The sequence below is a fragment of the Canis lupus genome, chromosome 1, assembly GCF_048164855.1.
Source record: "Canis lupus baileyi chromosome 1, mCanLup2.hap1, whole genome shotgun sequence".
NCBI classification, from domain to species: Eukaryota; Metazoa; Chordata; class Mammalia; order Carnivora; family Canidae; genus Canis; species Canis lupus.
The window spans coordinates 108,422,288-108,443,066 of NC_132838.1; the positions used below are offsets into that span (position 1 = coordinate 108,422,288).

Consider the following 20,779-nt stretch of genomic DNA (forward strand, 5'->3'; position numbering starts at 1 on the left):
AAATGTCCATCAGTATTTGAATGAATAAATACATTGTGGTGTATTTGTATCAGGAAATAGTATACAGGGATGAAAAATGAATCACAATTACACACAGCCACAGGGGTGAATCACACACACATTTGAAGGAAGCAAGACATAAAACATATAGGTAGCATGGTTTCATTAGCATAAAAATCAAAATCCGGCCAAACTAAACTTTTGCTTAGAGGTACATGCATGGGTGATAAAACTATAAAGAAAAGTAAAAAAAATGAATTTCACTTGAGGAAATATGGTAAACAGAATAATGGTCCCTCTCCAAGATATCCACACTGTAATCTCGGGTACCCATGAGTATGTTACTTTACATGGCAAAAGAGACCCTGCAAATGTGATTAAGGATTTTGAAATGGAGAGGTTACCCTGGATTATCCAGGTGGGCCCAATGTCATCACAAGGGTCCTTGTTAGGGAGAGGTAGGAGTGTCAAAACCAGAGAAGATGATGTGATGTTGGAAAGGGAATATATGAAGAGAAACAGAGGTTGGAGTGGCCACGAGCTAAGGAATACATAAATCAAGGAATTCAGCTTCTAGAAATTGGAATTCATTCCATTAGAATTCTCCCCTGGAATGATTTCTCCCCTGGAGCTTCCAAAAGGAATGTAGCTGGCTGATACCTTGATTCGTAACTCAGCAAAACTGATTTCAGACTTCTGACCTCCAAAACTGGAAGAAAATAAAGTTGTGTGTTTAGCCAGTAAATGTATGGTGCTTTGTTACAGCAGCAATAGGAACTGACAGGCAGGGTAGTGCTATGTCTATGGAGAGGAAGGTGGGAGTGATGAGACGGAGCATCTTCAGTGCTGCCAGCATTCTGGTTCTTGACCTAGTTGGTGGCTCAAGGATGTTCAGTTAAAAATACATAATAGGGGATCCCTGAGTGGCACAGTGGTTTGGCGCCTGCCTTCGGCCCAGGGAGTGATCCTGGAGTCCTAGGATCGAGTCCCACGTCGGGCTCCTTGCATGGAGCCTGCTTCTTCTTCTGCCTGTATCTCTGCCTCTCTCTCTGTCTCTCTGTGTCTCTTATAAATAAGTGAATAAAATCTTAAAAAAATACATAATAAAGGGGCAACTGGGTGACTCGGTTGGGTGTCAGCTTTTAATTTTGGCTCAGGTCATGATCTCAGGGTCATGAAATTGAACCCTACATGGAGGCTCAGCAGGGAGTCTGCTTGAGATTGTCTCCCTCTGCCCCTGCCCCCACTTGCACACACTCTCTCTCTCAAATAAATAATCTTTAAAAGATACATCATCTGTGCACTTTTCTGTGCACAGTGACTTTTTTTTAAAGAAAAAAAAAGATGTTGGCTATCCTTGACCTAAATGTAAAATCTAAAATTGTAAAGCTTCTTTTCTAGAAAGAAACAAAAGAGAAAATCTTTGTGAGCTTGGGTTAGGCAAAGATTTCTTAGCTACACCATCAAAAGTGTGATCCATTTGATAAACTGAACTCCATAAAATTTAAAAACTTCTCTTCAAAAGGTGTTGTTCAGAGAATAAGCCCCATAATAGAAGAAAATATTTGCAAAATGTATAGCTGATAAAGAACTTGTATCTAGAGGCACTTCAGTGGCTCAGTTAAGCGGCTATCTTCAGCTCAGGTCATGATCCCAGGGTCTTGGGATCGAGTTCCGCATCAGGGGGAGCCTGCTTCTCCCTCTCCTCACTCATGCTCTCTGTTGCTATCTCTGTCTCTCTCCCTCAAATAAATAAATAAATAAATAAATAAATAAATAAATAAATATCTTAAAAAAAAAAAAAGAACTTGTATCTAGAAAATATGAAGAACTTTCAGACTCAATAAGAAAACAAAGGATCCAATTAGGAAAAATCAGTGAAAGGCTTGAGCAGACACTTCACCAGAAAATATGTAAGATGGCAACAAGCAAGTGAAAGATGCCCAACAGTGTTAGTCATTAAGGGAATGCAAATTAAAATCATGAGAAACTTCTACACACCCAGTAGAATGGCTAAAATTTAAAAGATGATACCAAATGTTGGTGAGGATATGAAAGAACTGGAATTCTCTTAGTCTGCTGGGAGGAATATAAATGGCACAACCGCTTGGGAAACCAGTTTGGCAGTTTCTAAAAAACTAAATGTACCCTACCATATAGGTTAGACATTATACTTCCTAGGTATTTACCCCCCAAAAAGGAGGCATATGTTCATACAAAGACTTGTACATGAATCTTCATAACAGCTTTGTAAAATTCAAAATGGAAACAACCCAATGCCCACCAAAAGGTGAATGGATAAACAAATTCCATACAATGGAAAGCTACTCACCAAGAAAAAGGAAAGGGCTCTTGATAAACCCAACAATGTGAATGAATCTTAAAATAATTTTCTGGTCTAGGTGAAAGAAGTCAGACCTCTTCCCCCCCCCCAAAAAAAAGAGTATATACTTTGTGATTCCACTTATTTATGTATTTGTGTATGTATGTATTTATAAGTAATCTCTACAACCCAACATGGGTCTTGAACTTACAACCTCAAGATCAAGAGTCACATGTCCTACTGACTGAGCCAGCCATTTGTAAAATTCCTTAGTTTATAAATGTGACTCCATTTATAAAACTCCTTAGTTACAGAAAATACATGGGTGACTGTGGGGGCTGGGGGTGGGTGGTAGGAGGCTGCACGAAGCAAGTGGCCAAAGGAATGAAAAAGGGACATGAGGAAACTTTTAGGGATGATTGATGTATTTACTAATCTCAATGATGTCAAACTTACCAAACTGTACTTTAAATACATGGCTTTATTGTATGTTATTTGTACCTTAGCAAAGCTGTCAAAAAAGTTTCCTACCTCACATCATCTAAAAACATAAGTTCTGGGACACCTGGGTGCCTTTGGCTCAGGGCGTGATCCTGGGGTGCCAGGATCGAGTCCCACATCGGGTTCCCCTCAAGGAACCTGCTTCTCCCTCTGCCTATGTATCCCGCCTCTCTCTCTCTCTTTCTGTGTCTCATGAATAAATAAATAAAAAATCTTTTAAAAAATAAAAACATAAGTTCTAGCTGTATTAGAGGCCCAAATGGGAAAAGCAAAATTTGAATACTTTTACAAACCGGAGGAGAGTGTTTTCTAACCTTGGGAAGAATTTCTTGAACAAGGGAGTCCTAAACTTTCCTTGTTCTAGGAACCCTTAATTTCTGAGAAATATTTTTAGTCCCAAAGTAACCTCTGACAGTCAGGGGTATGCCACGAAGGCTGGCGGTTAGGAAGGAAAAGCACCCCCAATTTATAGCATTGGCTGATTTTCATAACAAATGAAGGTATCCCCTGTTTTTTGAAATTGCGTATTATGCCACTTCACTTTTACAGAAGGCCTGCTTTAGTACCCTATTTCACTAAGCAAGAGACATCTGAAGAGCATTTGCACTTTTACAAAATAAAAAAAAGGGGAGGGGCAAAAAAAAGAACATAGCCTTCCCCATTTGCTTTGCAGTGAGCTGTTAGAGGCAGCATACACCCGGAACGGTGAGAGTGCCCCCCCACAAACTCCTTCCTGGGGACCATACTCAGCATGTCAGCATCATCCCGCTGCTAGAGCTTTGTGCTGTCTGTGAGCATCTGTGCTTTATCTTAGTTTATTTTGTGCATCCATCAGCAAGATGTGTCCTAAGGTATCAGAAAGCCTGAGAGAGGTTATTTTTGGGGGTAGGGGAATGCTATATATTTTTTCCATATAAATTAGTGGTGATTTCTTCTTCACTTTATGCCAGTTTGGCTTATGAAGGGTCTTATAGGAATGCTGTACTTTCAGATAATGGGGAAACCTGTACTCTTATCTTGGGTGTGGTGAACATATCCTAAAGTGACCTCCAGTGAGTCACATCCCTGTGTTAATACACACCCCATTAGTGGGGGCAGAACCTGTGACTTGCTTCTGGCCAACAAAATACAGCACCCGTGAGGGGATGTCACACTCCCTTCATTAGGTGTGCTATGTAAGACTGGCCCTTAGTAGACTGAAGAGAGGTGCTCTCTGGCTGGCCTTGAAGATGCAAGCTGCCATGCCCTGGACAGGCCATCTGGCAGGAGACCACGTGGTGAGTCCCAGATGAGACCACAGCCCTGCAACTCTGTGAGACCCTGCAAAGAGGATTTAGCTGAACTGACCCATGGAAACTTCGAGATCATAGATGGGTGTTTTAAGCCACTAAGTTTGGGGTGATGTGTTATGCAGAAATAGAAAAACAAATACAGTGGTTAATTTCAAGCTACCAACAATTGAACTTATATAATTCCTGAAAATGGAACAATCAGCTAGCTTTTAAGAGCTGTCCCAGGGTCCAGTCTTGTACTGCTAACAGTTCTACTTTAAATAAATCAGTGCTTTTGTCCTAGCAACCTAGAGGCCATTTTGGGGGAAAAAACACAAATAGAAAAAAACAACAACTGGATTTCATTTTCCAAAACCACAATTACTTACCTGGGGGATATTTGTGCCATTGGAGCTTGGAGTCAGATTGGACTCATCACTCTTAGTCATGCTGATTTCTGTGCAGTACTTGCTTTTCTTTCTTTCTTTTTCTTTTTCTTTTTCTTTCTTTCTTTCTTTCTTTCTTTCTTTCTTTCTTTCTTTCTTTCTTTCTTCTTTCTTTCTTTCTTTCTTCCTTTTTAATTGAAATTTTTACTGGGATAATTGTAGATTCACATGCAATTGGAAGAAATAATCAAAGAAATTCCTTGTACTCTTTGGCCAGTTTCCTCCACTGGTAACATTTTTGGATATTTGGCTCTTTATCATAGCAACAGCTAAAAATGCAGTTTCACAAAGATGTGACTCATCAAAAGGAACACAGCGCTGTCTTGTGTTGAACCTGTGAACTGTCTTGAACGTGTAGCTCATGGGATGTCTGACCCATGTCCTGTGTGTCTCCCTCAAGACTTAAAATATCCCCATGGTGTTCCCTTTGAGTTCACTGTGATGCTCTGGGGTGCCTGGGTGCGTGTGTTGGTTTTCTAGGGGATGCTGTAACAAAGTACCACAAACTTTGGGTGGCTTAAATGAAGGAATTTATTATCCCACTGTTTTGGAGGCTAGGAGTCCAACATGGAAGCAACCGTTGGCAGGGAGGCATTTTCCCTATGTGTGTGTCTGTGTTCAAATTTTCCATTTGCATAAGGACACTGGTCTTATTGGATCAGGGCTCACCCTAATGACCTCATCTTAACTTGATTATCTCCGTAAAGACCCTGTCTCCAAATAAGGCCACATTCTGAAGTCGATTAATGCTTAAACATATAAATTTGCAGGAGGCAGGGGGCGGGGACACTATCCAACCCATAATGGCACACAAATTGAGAAATGCAGTCTTTTAAAAAATTTTTTAAATTTATTTTATTTTAAAATATTTTATTTATTTATTCATGAGAGACACACAGAGAGAGGCAGAAACATAGGCAGAGGGAGAAGCAGGCTCCCTACGGAGAGCCTGATACAGGACTTGATCCCAGGATCCTGGGATCATGACCTGAGCTAAAGGCAGAGCCAATTACAGAGCCACCTAGGCACCCCCTCTGCTTTTTCAAAGTTGGCTCCACACCCAGCGTAGAGCCCAACATGGGGCTCAAACTCAGGACCCTGAGATCAAGACTTGAGCTGAGATCAAGAGTTGGATGCTTAACAAAGTGAGCCACCCAGGCGCCCCTGGGAAACATAGTCTTAAGCAATTCATGTATTCATTTGATCTGCATGTTTTATTGAGAACTTACTCTGTGCTAGGCACACAAAGACAAAAATCTGCCCTTGTGGAGCTTCCAGTTTAATTGGAGAGTCAGCATTCCCCAAATAAGTAAAGATGAATACAGAAATGAAGACAGGTTGGAAGTGGTTTCATGCATAACCAGACCTAGGGCTTCTAATGGTGTCAGAGCTCATTCTCACCGTCGCTCAGTCTCTTGTCTCCACTTTGTCTACTGACCTGCCCCTCCCAGGACCCTCCGTGTGATGCGGATTATGACAGCTCAAGTCCTAGAGTCCCATCTATCCAGCTCATGTGTTTCCCCCAAAATACTGGGAAGGGATTTAGACTGGCTCAGCTTGGGTCAACATGTCTATCTCTAGGACAATGACTGTGATTGTCGGGGCCTGGGTCACGTGCTGGCAGCGTGGCTTGTTGTGTTTGGAAGCCAGAACCCCGTGGAAGGCTAAGCGTTGTTAGCAGAAGAAGGGTAGAACAGATGGCTGCTACACTCAGCCACTCACCCTCTCTTGGTGCCTCAGTCTCTCACACACTCAGCCAACAAATAGGTATCATCCTCTTTCCTCCAGATCCAGGAGTGGGAGACCCGGATCTCTGTTCCTAGTAAGGATGTCAGGGCTTCCGGACTCATCCTGGATCAGAAGGTCAAGATTCAGCGAAGGATCAAAATCCTAGAAGACCAGTTGGACAGGGTGAGGGGTCAGCTTCTTGACTCTTTCCAGACCTGATCTCTGGGGGTTGGAGGGGAAACTGAGCATGGGGTCAAGTTCCAGAAATGATGGGCCAGAGTCCTGGAGGGAGGCAGGCCTGAAACACTGGGCTCCCAGAGAAGGATCAGGAGACACAACCCTGGAGGGATTGGAGGGTCAACCCAAGGAAAGGAGACTGATGCTTGGGTTCTTAGGGCAGTTGGACAATGCTCTAAGGATCCCCAGATTGGGAACAGGTTTCACATGTGACAAGTGCCCTCTCCTTGGCTGAGCATGGATGAGGGAGATAGGTCGAGTCTCAGACAGACTTTTGTACCTGTCCCCCCACCCCGCCCCCCAGGTCACCTGTCGCTTTGACATCCAGCTGGTACGGAATGCGGCCCTGCGGGAGGAGCTGGATCTCCTGCGCATCGAGAGGAGCCGCTATCTGAATGTGGATCGCAAGCTGCAGAAGGTCAGTGGCCCTGAACCCTGGGACCCCTTGGCCCAGCCCAGGTAGAGGAAGGAGGAGGCAAGAGTTACCCCACCACCAACAACACTCTGACCTCAAATATGGAATCGGCCAGAGTCATAGGTTTACTTTGGTCCAGAGGGAATGGAGGCCACGAAAATGTTCCAGGTTGCCTCTAACAAAGAAAGCAGCCTCGTTTAGACTTGCAGAAGCCAGAGATGTCACTTTGAATATCATCAGCCAGGGCAGTCAGTGGATGAGCAAGCAAGACAGTTGACATTCTGTGGGTATCTCCAGAACCTTTACTGTCTCTTGAGGACCCTTCCCTTTCTCCTCCACTTTCCCTGCCCTGAACGAATAGTACAAGGAACTCTGTCCTTCACCCAGACTGATAATCTGCCATATTTATATACACACACACTCTAATTAGTATTTTTTACTGAAAATAATTTATTATTATGATTGCTGAACTATTTGAGAGCGCACTGCAGACATTATGCCCCTAAGAACTTCAGGGTGTATGTCCTAAGAATAAGACCATTTTATTCTTATTCTTTTTTAAAAAAAGATTTTATTTATTTATTTGTTTGAGAGAGAGAGAGAGAGAGAGAGAGAGCGCACGCACAAGCAGGAGGAGGAGCAGAGGGAGAGGGAGAAGCAGATACCTTGCTAAGCAGGGAGCCTGATGTGGAACTCCATCCCAGGACCCCAGAATCATGACCTGAGCCGAAGGCACTCAACCACTGAGCCACCCAGACGCCCCAATGTTATTACAATTCTGAATAGTCCCTGTTTACGGTTCTCTGATGGTCCTTTATAACTAATTTGATTTTCCTGTTCCGGGCTCCAAGCCAGGGTTCCACACTGCTTTTGCTTGTCCAGGCTCCGTTTATCTGGAACCATCCCTTGGCCCTTCTTTGTCTTCATGACTTTGATATTTTGGAAGCCCGTCGTGTTGTACGAAGTCCCTCAATATGGTTTGTCTGATTGATCTTCGCGATGAGATTCGTGTTGCACATTTTGGGAGGAGTATCACAGAAGGGATGTTGTATGCTTGGTGCACATTATGTAGGAGGCACATGATGGTAGTTGGTCCCATAACTAGTGATGTTGACTTTGGTCCCTTGGTCAGCCATGTTTCTGTAGGGCAATTTTCCCTTTGTGATGAATAAGTGGAGAGTCTCGAAGACCATGTAAATATCTTGTTCCCCAACACCTTTTTACTCGGTTGTTTTGGTGTCCATTAATGATCTTGCCCAAATGATTGTCACTAGCTGCCAAATGGTGATTTTTTTTTCTACCTCTATCATTTCTCCTATACTTGTAAGGGAGCATTTTAAGGAAGAGCTTTTCATTCTCCCCTGTGCATGTGTGTGTTATCAGTAAGCATTTGGATTTTTATTTCACTCTGCGGTGGTCATCATTCATGATGATGTTCAACTTGTCCCAGATTTGGCTAGTGGGAGCACTTCAAGCTGCCTTCTGTGTGCTTTTGATGTGCCCCATGGTTGTTGGTTATTTTTTTTTAAGATTTATTTATTTATTTGAGAGAGAGAAAGAGAGAGGGCACATGCACACATGAGCAGGGGGATGAGGCAGGGGAAGAGAATATCCACGCAGACTCTCACTGAGCATGGAGCTGGATGTAGGGCTCAGTCCCACGATCCATGAGAGCAGGACCTGAGCTGAATCCAAGAATCAGACACTTAACTAACTGAGCCACCCAGACACCCCTTGTGGGTTCTTTTTGAACATTTCCTTACTTTCTGGCACAGGAAGATAGTCCAAGTTCTTCTGCTCTTGTTCTGCCCCTACCTAGGAATTAGCCCTTTCTCCAAGGAGTCCTGGTTCCCTCTGATAGGAAGGAGGTTTTGAGAAATGAAGACACAGGTACTGCTAGCATCCTCTTTGCTACCAGGGCATCATTGCTTTGAGGCCCTCTCTCTGGAGACAATTAAGGAACACACACATATATTATGAAACCATGATTTCACATTGATTCCCCCTAATTCCAATCCAGCCTTACTGGGTAGGTTATTCCTGAACATTCCCCATTTTCATCTTTTCACTGCTCTTGTCTCCCACAGTAGGAAGACTGGCTCTCAATAGCATTGGTATACTTACTCATTTGCTCAGTCCTACAGTGTACACGAAAGAGGTCTATAGTTGTTACCACTGTACTTCCACCTCCTGAATTTAAGAAGCAGAATTCAAGATATGAAGTGTGTTTTGCCCTCTGAGGGTATGGAGATCTAGCTATCCATCCAAAATTATTGTATTCACAAGGCACTTGAATTAATTCCTTTTTTCTTTTTTTTGTCTGTGTGTGCTCTTGTCTTTTTGTTGCAAGTACAGTTAGGTTCATTTGCTTCTATTTTTTTTTTAATTTTTAAAAAATTTTTAAAAATTTATTTATGATAGTCACAGAGAGAAAGAGAGAGAGGCAGAGACACAGGCAGAGGGAGAAGCAGGCTCCATGCACCGGGAGCCCGATGTGGGACTCGATCCCGGGTCTCCAGGATCGCGCCCTGGGCCAAAGGCAGGCGCCAAACCGCTGCGCCACCCAGGGATCCCTGCTTCTATTTTTAAAAAGATTTTATTTTATTTTTTTTGCACGTGTGTGTGTGTGTGAGAGAGAGGGGGGGGGCACAAGTGGGGTGGAGCAGGGAAGAAGGAGAAGCAATTGGGGAACCCGACATGGGACTCAGTCCCAAGACCCTGGGATCATGACCTGAGCTGAAGGCAGGTGCTTAACTGACTGAGCCACCCAGGCGCCCCTGAATATTTAACCCTTTAAGAGGGGTTTCCAAATGAAAACTACTCCAGAAGGTATCTCAGAGAAACACTATTTCCTCTCCATCTCTTCTACTTCATTCTGTGTGTGTGTGCACATGCGTTTATATACATATGTATATGAATGACTACATGTGTATACATTATATATGTGTATATTTGTATATTGTATACATAATATATATATACACACATGCATGTGCACACACATACACACTATATATACTTTCCTCCCTTCTTTCTCCCAAAAGAACCCTTTTTACCCATCTACTGCAAAGACATTTCTTTGGAACTGGAAAACAGATCCGTGTGGTCACCATTATGAAATCCACAAAAATTTCTGCACCAGTCCACAAAGTTAGGTCGATGCTCTTAGGAATGTTCTTGGATGAGGGTTTTACTGGGAGAGGCCTTCTTTTTTTTTTTTTTTTTTTTTTAATTTTTATTTATTTATGATAGTCACAGAGAGAGAAAGAGAGAGAGGCAGAGACACAGGCAGAGGGAGAAACAGGCTCCATGCACTGGGAGCCCGATGTGGGATTCGATCCCGGGTCTTCAGGATCGCGCCCTGGGCCAAAGGCAGGCGCCAAACTGCTGCGCCACCCAGGGATCCCTGGGAGAGGCCTTCTGAGGCGGCATTCCAGCTCATCAGTTTGGGTTTCCTGTACCTGGTACCTATAAGATCCCTTTCTCTGGTGACTGCTCATTGGGAAGGTCCACATATTTGGAAGGAGCAGGAGTCCCCGTTCTTCAGGGGGCCACGGGGCCTTAAACGAATGCCCTACAGTGGGGAGGCTGTAGGAAGAACCTTGGTTTTGTTCTCTTGCAGGAAATCAAGCTTCTGCGACACATGGTCAGCTCCCTCATGGTCTCCTCTGCAGCTGCCTACACTGTCAGGTAGGGCGCCACCAAGGCCTTCCGGGGATGCACTGTGCTCACACCGTACCGTACATACCTTGCAGGAGGGTTCAGGACTCCAGAAATATACTGTTAAGACTTTTTTTTTTTTTTTTTAAACAAAGTACACCTCTCTGTCCTCCATGGATATTCCAGTTCCTTGGGCAAGGTCCCATTCATTGGTTATATGGATAACCTCTTTGGCTCCAGTCTATTCATGGAACTTAACACTCAGAGTGTGTGGAGAATGTATCAAGATGGTACATGTGGTGCCATCTTGGTGTCAGGAGCCAGGGGCTGGGGAAGCATCAGGCCCTGAGAGTAGATTGTTACTTATCAGTATTGGCTGAAAGAGACAGAGATCATCTCAGGCCACCTTCAGACGGAGTTATGTAGTGTGGAATCCAGAAGTACTTGCTGTTGTGCATGTATTGGCTTGTCTCTGCCTCGGGGGCTGGTAGGGACTCCCTGCTCTCTCTCACTCCAGCTCTGCTTCTTTCTGAGCTTCCGCCTGCCCTGGTCGATTGCTCCCAATGGTTTCCTGTGTCCTCCTATTCATCCTGTCTGGTATCTTCTTTCTATCTTGTGACTGCTGCTTACTTATGGCACATGACTCCTCATGACCTTTGTGATAGCCCAAATCTACCTTATGGTTACTGGGATTTCTTCCTTTTTTGTCGTTAAGACACACGTAGCAAAATTCACCGCATTGAATTGTACCGTTCAGTGGCATTTAGGACATTCGCTTCTGTGTCCAAAACACTCCTCACCCCAAAGGAAGCTGGTACCCATGAAGCAGTCACTGTGTCTTCCCCTCTTCCCGGGTTAGCTGGAGTTTTCTTTGTGTGTCAGTGGATTTCCCTGGCCCCAGCATTTCCTGGCAGTGGAGCTGTGCTGTCCTGGCCATTCTGCCTCTTTTTTCCATGGCTTACACCGTCATGACCCGGGCTCCCGCGTGCCCTTGTGCCTGCACTGCGGCAGTGCCCCTCTGTGGGCCAGGCCATCAGTCCCTTTCAATGGCCCAGGGCACCTCTACGCCCCCAGGCCTGGATTCCCCCCAACTAACCTGACTCACCTCTCGGAACCTAGAAAGCTTTCTGCCCTTTGTGGCCTGGAGAAAACTGCAACCTGATTCTGCCGCAGCCCTGGGACCCCAGGCTGACCCCAGGCTGACCCGGATCCCCAGTATCCCTGACCCCTGGGCTCACACACCCACCCTGACCCCACCCCCCACCCAGGGAGGAGGCAAAGAGCAAGATGGGCTTGCTACGGGAGAGGGCAGAGAAGGAGGTGGCCCAGAACGACACGGAGGTGCAGACTCTGCAGCGGCAGATCGTGCACCTGGAACAGCTGCACCGCTTCCTCAAGCTTAAGAACAACGATCGGCTGCCGGACCCCGCCATCCTGGAGAAGCGCGAGAAACGCGGTGAGGCTGGAGCCACGGCCTCCGCAGCCCACCCCCCAGGCCAGGGGCGGGGAGGGGACGGGGGGGGGGGGGGAGGCTTGGGGTCTCCCAGGGCGGAGCGGGTGGGCGCGCACGACCTCTGCTCAGCCCACCCGGGCCCCTCAGCGCCCCGGGGCGCCCCCGGGGGGCAGCCGCCGACCTCATCACCCCTCTGCCCCCAGCCCGGGAGGTGGCCGAAGGCCTTCGGAAGACCTCCCAGGAGAAGCTGGTGATGCGCTGCGAGGATGCCATGAACAAACTGTCCCAGCTGACTGGGGAGAGCGACCCGGACCTACTGGTGGAGAAGTACCTGGAGAGTTAGTAGAGGCCTGGCGGGAAGGCTGAGGTGGGGGGGGGGTAGGGGGTGCAGCATCCTCCTTCCCCGCAATCAGGCACAGGCTGATAGCTCCAACAGGGTCAGTCGGGGCCTCTGCTCAGGCGTGGGGTGCTCCGACTCGGGGTGTCAGGTGCACCCTCCTTGCCTCTCTGCGGGCACCCTGCCTCTGCCCCTCTCGACCCGTCCGGTCTCTCTCGCTCTCTGTCTCGGGCCTCCTGAGCCCTAACTTCTGTGTGTCTCTCTCCCGCCTGCACCCCTCAGTCCCCTCCATGTGTCTTTATGTCCATTTGTTTCTGGGTGTGTATCTCTGCATGCCCCATCTCTTCCCGGGTTCCAAGCCTCTTGGTCTCTCTCCACATCTTCCCTCCACCTGTGTCTACCTCTGCTGTTTTCTCTCCCTCTCTCCTCTCTTCCTCCGTGTCTGTGTCTCACACTTCTGACTTTGCCGCCCTCTGTTGCTCTTACTCTGATTCGCTCTGCATTCCTGGGTGCCCCACCCCAGCTTTCTGCGCCTCTGGGTCTCCCTCTCTGTCTCCGTTGGTGTCTGTGTTGTCTTTCTCGACACCTCTCTTTCCCGTCCCGTGTGGCCCTCTGTCTCTGGCTCCCTGGACCTGCCTCTCCCTCCTCTCTCTAGTGGAGGAGCGTAACTTTGCAGAGTTCACCTTCATCAACGAGCAGAACTCGGAGCTGGAGCACCTGCAGGAGGAGATCAAGGAGGTGAGTGAGTGAGGCCCCCCTTCCCTTGCCCTCTCCTGTCCCCCTCTCCTCCTCCTGTAGCCACCCCCCTCCCGGAGCTACCCCTGGCAATGGGCACTTGCCCCACAGATGCAGGAGGCCCTGGGGAGCATGCGCACCAGGGAGGGTAACCGGCAAGAGCAGGAAGAGCAGCAACGGAGGGACTTGCAGCAGCGCACCGATGAGGTGCGTGAGGAGGCCCTCAGGGTAGAGGCTCACTTCCAGGACCTTCGGAGACAGCTGGAGAAGCTCAAGATGGGTGAGTGCCTGGTCCAGCTGTTTCATGTGGGAGGATGTGATGAGCCACCCGGAGAGCTGGTCTCCCAGCTGGCCACAGGGAGATCTTCCACAGCACCTTTGTGTGCTGTCTTATCTGTCCATCCCATATCCATCCATCCCATATCCATCCATCCATCCATCCATCCATCCATCCATCCATCCATCCTGCCATCCTTCTGCTGTAGAGCGCTCAAGAGTCAGGCTGCCCTGGATTTGAAGCCAGCTCTATCACTTGGGAACCTTGGTGTGTGGTCTCCTGGGCCCCAGCCTCTCTGGCAGGGGGATGGCAGTGCATACGTAGTTTGTGGGTTGTCATGAGACTTGGATGGGCTGATTGATGGGAAGCTAAGAAGGTGGCCAGGGTGCTGGTGAGCAAATAGAGGAGCCATCTCATGGTCACAGTATGAGCTCTGTGCCGGCAGATTCTCCTTTTCTCTGTCCTGATCATGACCACGACCTTGGACCGTGACCACTGCACCACGTCTTGTGCTAAGTGAGGAGGGCCTTAAGGTCAGGGAGACTTAGAGGAGACTAGCATGGGTGCTGGATACTCACAACAATCCCAGGGGCTAGGATGGAGGACCCTGTGGGAGCCTCAACTCTGCCATAATTTGCTGGGCCAGGTATAGAATAAAAAGATGGGGCCCCTTGTTGACCAAGATGGCCACAGCAGAGCACCAAGCCCAAGGCAAGGCCCTTCTGAGTGCAGGGGCCTGGAGCCACTGCTCCTGCTGCTTGTGGAAACCAGTTCTGCTGGGGTGGCTGAAAGCTTCCTGGAAGCAGTGATGCTTGAGGCTGATTTTGAAGGATGAGTATTTAACTGAAAAGCTGGGGGTGGGAGGTACTCCCAGCAGGTGGGTCCAAGGGCTGGAGGTACTTTAGGGATATGGGCTTTGTGTGGAGAAGGAGTGCAAGGGTGTGAGTGGGAGGTGAAGGGCAGTAAGTTCTGAAGAGGTGCCAGGCTGGGGTACTGGGAAGCCATGGGAGGGCTCTGAGCAGGAGAGGCTGTGGACAGGGGGTTGGGGGAGGAGGATGGAAAGAAGGGGACAGGGCCCAGAGGTATTGGATGGATGGGTAGTGGGGGGAGGAATGAGGAGCACAGGGTCTGGCCTGGGAAGGGAGGGTAAGGCCCCTCCATGAGATAGGGAACTTGGAAGAAGGAGTGGGTATGGGGATGCCCCCAAGCCCAGTGTGAGCACTGTGGGGGGATGTTCAGGGAGGGACCCCAGGAGCAAACTATATATGAGCCTAGAGCTCAGGTGGAGGTGGTTCCAGGACAAGTGGTGGAGACATAGTGCCATGGGCTACAGATTTGTGTCAAGGTAATGGGTGCCTTCTAATGTCACTAACAATAGCTAATTCCACTTAAATAATAGCTAGCTACAAGTGCATGGGCCAGCTGGGAGAGACAACAGTGGGTCATGACAGTGGCTGGTGGGCCAGCCAAGGGCCATGGTTAACCCAGTTGGGTGCAGCAGAGTCCAGTATTAAAGGAACAACAGAGAAGATAGCCTGGGTGGTGCCATTAATGTCCTCTGAGCTCTCCGGTGGAGAACCCGTGTGAGTTCTTCTCTGGGGAGATCCGGCGATGTGGGGTGGTGGGGTGGGATGGAAGTCAAGGCTTCAGACTGAGCTGCGTGAAGACATCCTTCAGCTGGCGATGCCTTTGTCTGCTTTCCCTTTGACCTCCCTCACTCTTTGCCTTCTGTGGATATGAGCTCCATGGCCACAGCAATGTTTTCCTACTGCCTGGCTGGCTGACCTCGGGCAAGTGGCTTTCCACCTGGGAGCCTTGCTTATTGGCTCCATCGATTGGGGCAGCTGAGACTCCAGGGCAGGAGAGGGGGGTGTCCAGCAGACACTGAGTCTGTGACAGCCTGTCTCCTCTGACCTCAGATATTCAGGAGCTCTTCACTAAGGCACAGTGTGACAGCACCATCATCCAAGACCTGCTGGGGGTCAAGACCCACATGCGAGACCAGGACATAGGCCTCTTCCTGGGTCTCATCGAGAAGCGACTGGTGGAACTCCTGACAGTACAGGCCTACCTAGATGTTCAGGTGGAGGTGCAGAAGTCAGGGGGTCTGGGGGGTGGTTCAGGGAGCCAGAATCTTGGAGGCCAGGGCCTTGGAGATGAGCTGATTTATCCACAGCTGGTTTATCCATCCTACAGAGCTACACCTCCCCCAGCTTGGCTAATGCTGCCCTCCTGGTTCTGGGCCAGAGCCCGGAGGACCTTCCAAAGAAGATGGCACCGCCTCAGCTCCCTGACAATCAGTGAGGCACACAGGGCCGGAAGGAGGAGCAGGGGAAGGAGATTGTGTGGGGGCCAAGGGGGCAGTGAATGAGATGGAGGGTTTGGAGGGGGGCTCTTGGGTAGCAGAGGGTGGGTGTGGCTGTGGGGAGAGTACAAGGTGGGAGTGGGTGATGTGGGGGGACTGGAAGGAGTAGGAGCTCCAGGGGACTGAACTGGCCCCAGGCGGATGGGAAAAGCAAAAGGCCCTCAGGCTGGCCAGAGCCTGGCTAAGTTTTCTGGGTAAAGCAGTGAGCAGCCATCAGCCTTTTGTGGCTGAAAGTGTCCCCCCTTCCTGTCTCCTCCACCCCCACCCCACAATAGGGAGGACACCCCAGGCTTTGAGGCCAAAGATGACTATCCTATGAGCAAAGAAGAGCTGCAGAACCAAGTGACGAAGTTGGTGAGGATGGGAGCCTGCTGGGTTCGGGGCAGGCCCTCAGCCCTTCTCTGGGACCCTAACTTGCCTCCTGCCGCAGCTGGAGGTGCGAGAGCTGGCCCGGGAGCAGCAGCTGAAGGAATTGGCTGAGGCCGTGAGGAAGGCGGACAGCTCCCTGAGTGTCCCCAGCATCTCTGGTACCCAGAGAGTCACTTCGGGGACACCCACGGTGATCGTCAGGAGCCCCAGTGCCATCCCTGGGTCCATCCTGGCATCTAGTGGAGGCCGAGCCACCAGCTCCAACGTCGGCCGCGTCACCTTTGGTGAGCCCAGCTCCAGCACGGGCCATGTGACTTTCGGTTCCACCAGTGCCAAGGGAGCCCCACTCTCCAGCCGGGCCTCTACAGGAGGCCGCGTGACCTTCAGGACCCCCAGCTCTACGAGCTACCTGGGGTCCACTGGGTACTTGAGATCCAGCAGAGGCCACGAAAGCCATTCAGGTGCGGAGAGCAGAGGCACCGGGTCGGAATCGAGCGGAGGCCTCGGCTCCAGCAGAGGCCAGGTCTCCAGCCCTGGCCCCACCTCCAGCACCGACCCGGGCTCCACCACCAGCAAAGACTAGGGCGCCCACTCTGCCTGGGGCTCCTGGCTGGCCATCTCGGCATCTCTGCCTCAAGATTGGCCCGTGACTCTCCATTTCTCTCCCGGTGTTGGGCCTCTGTGAGTCTAGCACCACATCTGTATGCCCCCACCCTGCACCCACCCTGCACCACATCCCCATCTGCTTCCACCCACCCCTCACTATGTCCTCCGCTGTCTCCTGGTCCCTTTCTATTCCAACCCTCCTTTCCCTGTGTGTCTCTCAGTCGCTTGTTCTCCCGGCTTCTCGTTCGTGTGTTTCTGTCCTGCAATCCCCTCTCTCTCCCCAGCTCTGTACTAAGCTCTCCCATTGTCTCCCTGCCTCCTGTTTCTGCTTCCACACTTCGAATCCCCTTTCCCAGACCCAGGCTCTCCTTGTACCTCATGTCTCTGTCTCTATAGCTCCTCATTCCTCGTGCTCCATAGGAGCCCCCAGTATGGCTGAGTAGTGGGAGCGGAATTGGAGCAGTGATGTCAGGGTCAGCATGAGCTGTGACCATAGGAAATAAAGGTCAGAGCCTGATTTTTACCCCAGCCTGGTTCCAAGTGTATATGTGACAGAGCAAGCTTGAGACTTGGCTATTTCCTCTGCTTCCGGCCCAGAAATTTATGACCTTGTCCCTATTCCTTGCCACTCATTCATTCATTCACTCAAGAGTCATTTATTTATTTTAGAGAAACAGAGAGAGAGAAAGAGAGAGAGTGTGTGTGTGAGTGAGTGGGGTGGGACAGAGAATCTTCAGGCAGACTCCTTGCTAAACAGGGAGCCCAACATGGGTCTTGATCACACGACCCTGAGATCAAGACCTGAGCCGAAACCAAGAGTCAGATGCTCAACCGACTGATCCACCCAGGTGACCCTATTTTTTTTTTTTTTTGAGACCACCACATTTCAGGCTCTACTGAAAACTAGGATGTATAGTCAGGATAGGCTGGGTTATGCTACAGTAACAAACAAGCCCAGGATCTCAGTGGCCTAATGCAGCAAAGGTTAATTACTTGCCCGTGTAACTGGTCTTTTGTGGTCACCTCAGGGCTCTGCTCCACATCATCCTTGTGACCCAGGCCGATGGAAGAGCATCTCTCCAGAGTGTTGTCAATTCTTTGTGACCAGGAAGGAGAGAAAATGGCAAAGCTGTAATGACTCTTACAGCTTCTATCTGGATATGATACATGTCACTTCCACTCACATTTGTTGACTCAAGTAGGTCATTCGATGATGCATAACTTCAAAGGGGAGGGGTGGTGGGACATGCAATCTGTCAGTGTGCCTGGAAGGAGAAAAGGAAGAGTATTTGAGGCCCTCCCTGACGCTAGAGTCACAGAGATAAAGCCGACTGTCCTCTTCCTGCTGTGGGTGGTTTGGGAGGGAGGAGGATTAAAACACCAGGGGTCACTCTTTCTGGCCCTCCTGAATGCCCTGTCTAATTTAATCTGGCCCAATCCAGACAGATAATCCATCATCCGCCTTCCTAATCAAGGAAGGTAATACTCTGGGTCTCGTTCTCCTTAAAATAGGTTGATAATAGTTCACACCTGGAAGACTTTTTAAAAAAAGATTTAGAGAGAGAGAGAGAGAGAGAAAGAGAGAACATGAGCAGGAGAAGGGGCAGGAGAGGGAGAAGCAGACTCCCCACTGAGCAGGGAGAACTTTCTAGTGGAATATCATGACCTCTGACCTCCAGGAGGTCAACCAGCTCCTCTTAAATGGATGGTGCTTGACCTTATTGGCTTGATCCTTAAAAAAAATCTAAACATGGGGATTAAGGGACGTCTAGGTAGCTCAGTTGGTTGAGCGTCTGCCTTTGGCTCAGGTCATGATTCCGGGGTCCTGGGATCAAGTTCCTCATCAGGCTCCCTGCTCAGCAGAGTCAGCTTCTCCCTCTCCCTCTGCTGCTCCCCCTGCTTGCATTCTCTCTCTCTCACTCACTCTGTCTCAAATAAATAAATAAATCTTAAAAAAATGCCAATGCAGGAAAACTCCATTTTTGCTTCTTTGCCAGATCACAGAGGGTTTTTTTTTTTTAAGATTAAAAAAAAAATATTCATGAGAGACACACAGAGAGAGGCAGAGACAAAGAATTGTGTGTTCTCAATCGGTGAAATTCTGTCAACGGAAGTATAAATGCATATTTTCATAGCAAGACTAAGAGGCTGCAATCATTCTGTTATTGTACAAGTGATGAATTCTTGGTACAGAATATTAGGTACAAAGTTTACGAAGAAATTCCTAACAAACAAAAACATTTGAACAGTATGGGAGTACATTTTCTGGATGACTCTGGGAAGGATATTACTTTTTTCTGAGTCAACAAACATAAAAATTTAAAAGTTTTTTGGGGACCCAGGAACGCCTGGCTGGGTCCTACCATAGAGCACTCCACTCTTAATCTCAGGGGTGTGAGTTCAAGCCCCATGTTTGGCATGGAGCCTACTTAAAAAAAAAAAAAGAATAATTGAGAATATGAGGTAGAATAACAGAAATTAGGTTCTCTCTCTTTTTTTAAACTTTTATTTATTCATGAGAGACACACAGAGAGAGGCAGAGACATAGGCAGAAGGAGAAGCAGGCTCCCTGTGGGGATCCTTATGTGGGACTCGATCCTGGGATCCAAGGATCATGACCTGAGCCAAAGGCAGATGCTCAACCACTGAGCCACCTGGGTACCTCAGGTTCTCTCTTAATTCAAACCTTTGTAGAGTATTTTGGTATACCTTTCAGACTTTAAAAGAAAATTCCTGTTTTGGAATGAACACGCTTGGCAGGGGGCCTGTGTTGTCTGGACAGCCAACAGGGGTCGCCACCTTCCATGCTCACCCATCCCGGAAGTTCTGCTGTGAGTGATCTGGCACCATGTAACTCAAGGCAGGCTCACTAGTTTTATTTGTAAAATAATTAATCCATCAGAGTCATGGGATTTAATTTTCCACATGCATATGTGAAAAGAGGAAAGGGCTATTGATCTTCTGATCTGATGAGAAAGCTTACTTGCATTTGCAGAGTCTGCATGTAGGAAGTCAGCCAGGCCACAAATAATCCAGTAAGACCACTCATCCAGGTGAAAATCTTCCAGAGGGAACAGCAACTGGACATGACCACAATTTCTATAGTTTTTAGCATCCCAGAAAACACTGTTGATGTTGCTTCTGAGTAATATTAATAAGGAACAGGGCAAGTTGGAGCAAATTACTAATTTCTACAATCTCTCTAGTGCACCAGAAAAAATTCGTATTTTTGTAAAAGTTTTCCTCTTTACACACTTTCAACTCAGATCCTTTGAATTAACTTTATGATAAAAAATACTATATTTTTCTCTACAGTTGCAGGGGAGAAGGCCATCTCCCTCTTTCCCCATTAGTTTGACAAATTGAGTGCATACTATGTGCCATACATTGTAGTAAGTAGCTTCTGGGGACAGAACAGTGAATAAGAAATTTAAAAGCTGATATCTCAGGAAGGAGAAGGGAATAGCAGCTCCCCTGGCTTCTGGAAGCAAAGCTGACATTTGGGACCCAGGGAGTCACATCTTGGTGTGAAGAAAAGTCATGACTACTTGCCCTACCTGCCATCTACAATGACTTCCTCTATCTTCCTGAAGACAGAACAGTGAACACAGTGATCCCACTCCCCCAGGGCCTCCTCCTCCAAAGGTCTCATGAGCCACTCTAGCAGGAGGGATTCAGGCTGAACCCAACTCTCAACCCCTCAAGGGTCCTAGCCCTACACTGAACAGACCCTCTTCTACCTTTCCCATGGTCCAAGGCTGGGCTCGCCATTTGTAGATGGTCACTGTGAGGCAACAAGCCCAGAATACATCCAAAGCCACTTACAGAGAAGCCAGAGAATCAAACTGGTTCTTGGTTGGCGAATCAAACTTGGCTTTTGGTTGCCAAGAAGGAAGCACTGCCCTCAATGTCACAGTCACATTCCCTTTGGCCCTGGGTAGAGAGAGGGATGGAGAATGCAGGCTTGCTGGACCAAGGCTGTCACTAGGTGACAAAATGAGTGGCTTCCTGAATGCCGTGTTTGAGGTGTGGGGCATTTTCATGGTGGTGGTGGTG

The 20,779-nt window shown here is 48.3% G+C and overlaps 1 protein-coding gene across 8 annotated transcripts in view; it reads left to right on the plus strand.

Moving 5' to 3' along the window:
- ODAD1 (outer dynein arm docking complex subunit 1) overlaps nucleotides 1–17,251 on the plus strand; it is a 29,264-nt gene extending 12,013 nt beyond the window's left edge. For 7 of the 8 annotated variants that reach the window (XM_072772791.1, XM_072772760.1, XM_072772798.1 and 4 more), the window contains 11 exons: nucleotides 6,330–6,452; nucleotides 6,811–6,924; nucleotides 10,544–10,611; nucleotides 11,850–12,037; nucleotides 12,238–12,372; nucleotides 13,027–13,109; nucleotides 13,218–13,386; nucleotides 15,303–15,472; nucleotides 15,580–15,683; nucleotides 16,024–16,102; nucleotides 16,179–17,251. In XM_072772791.1, the coding sequence (XP_072628892.1) occupies nucleotides 6,330–6,452; nucleotides 6,811–6,924; nucleotides 10,544–10,611; nucleotides 11,850–12,037; nucleotides 12,238–12,372; nucleotides 13,027–13,109; nucleotides 13,218–13,386; nucleotides 15,303–15,472; nucleotides 15,580–15,683; nucleotides 16,024–16,102; nucleotides 16,179–16,700 (1,755 nt within the window). In that variant the 3' untranslated portion in view covers nucleotides 16,701–17,251. The remainder of the gene's footprint in view (nucleotides 1–6,329; nucleotides 6,453–6,810; nucleotides 6,925–10,543; nucleotides 10,612–11,849; nucleotides 12,038–12,237; nucleotides 12,373–13,026; nucleotides 13,110–13,217; nucleotides 13,387–15,302; nucleotides 15,473–15,579; nucleotides 15,684–16,023; nucleotides 16,103–16,178) is intronic. The other variant, XM_072772782.1, reaches the window with a different exon arrangement.
- Nucleotides 17,252–20,779: the final 3,528 nt, after the last annotated feature.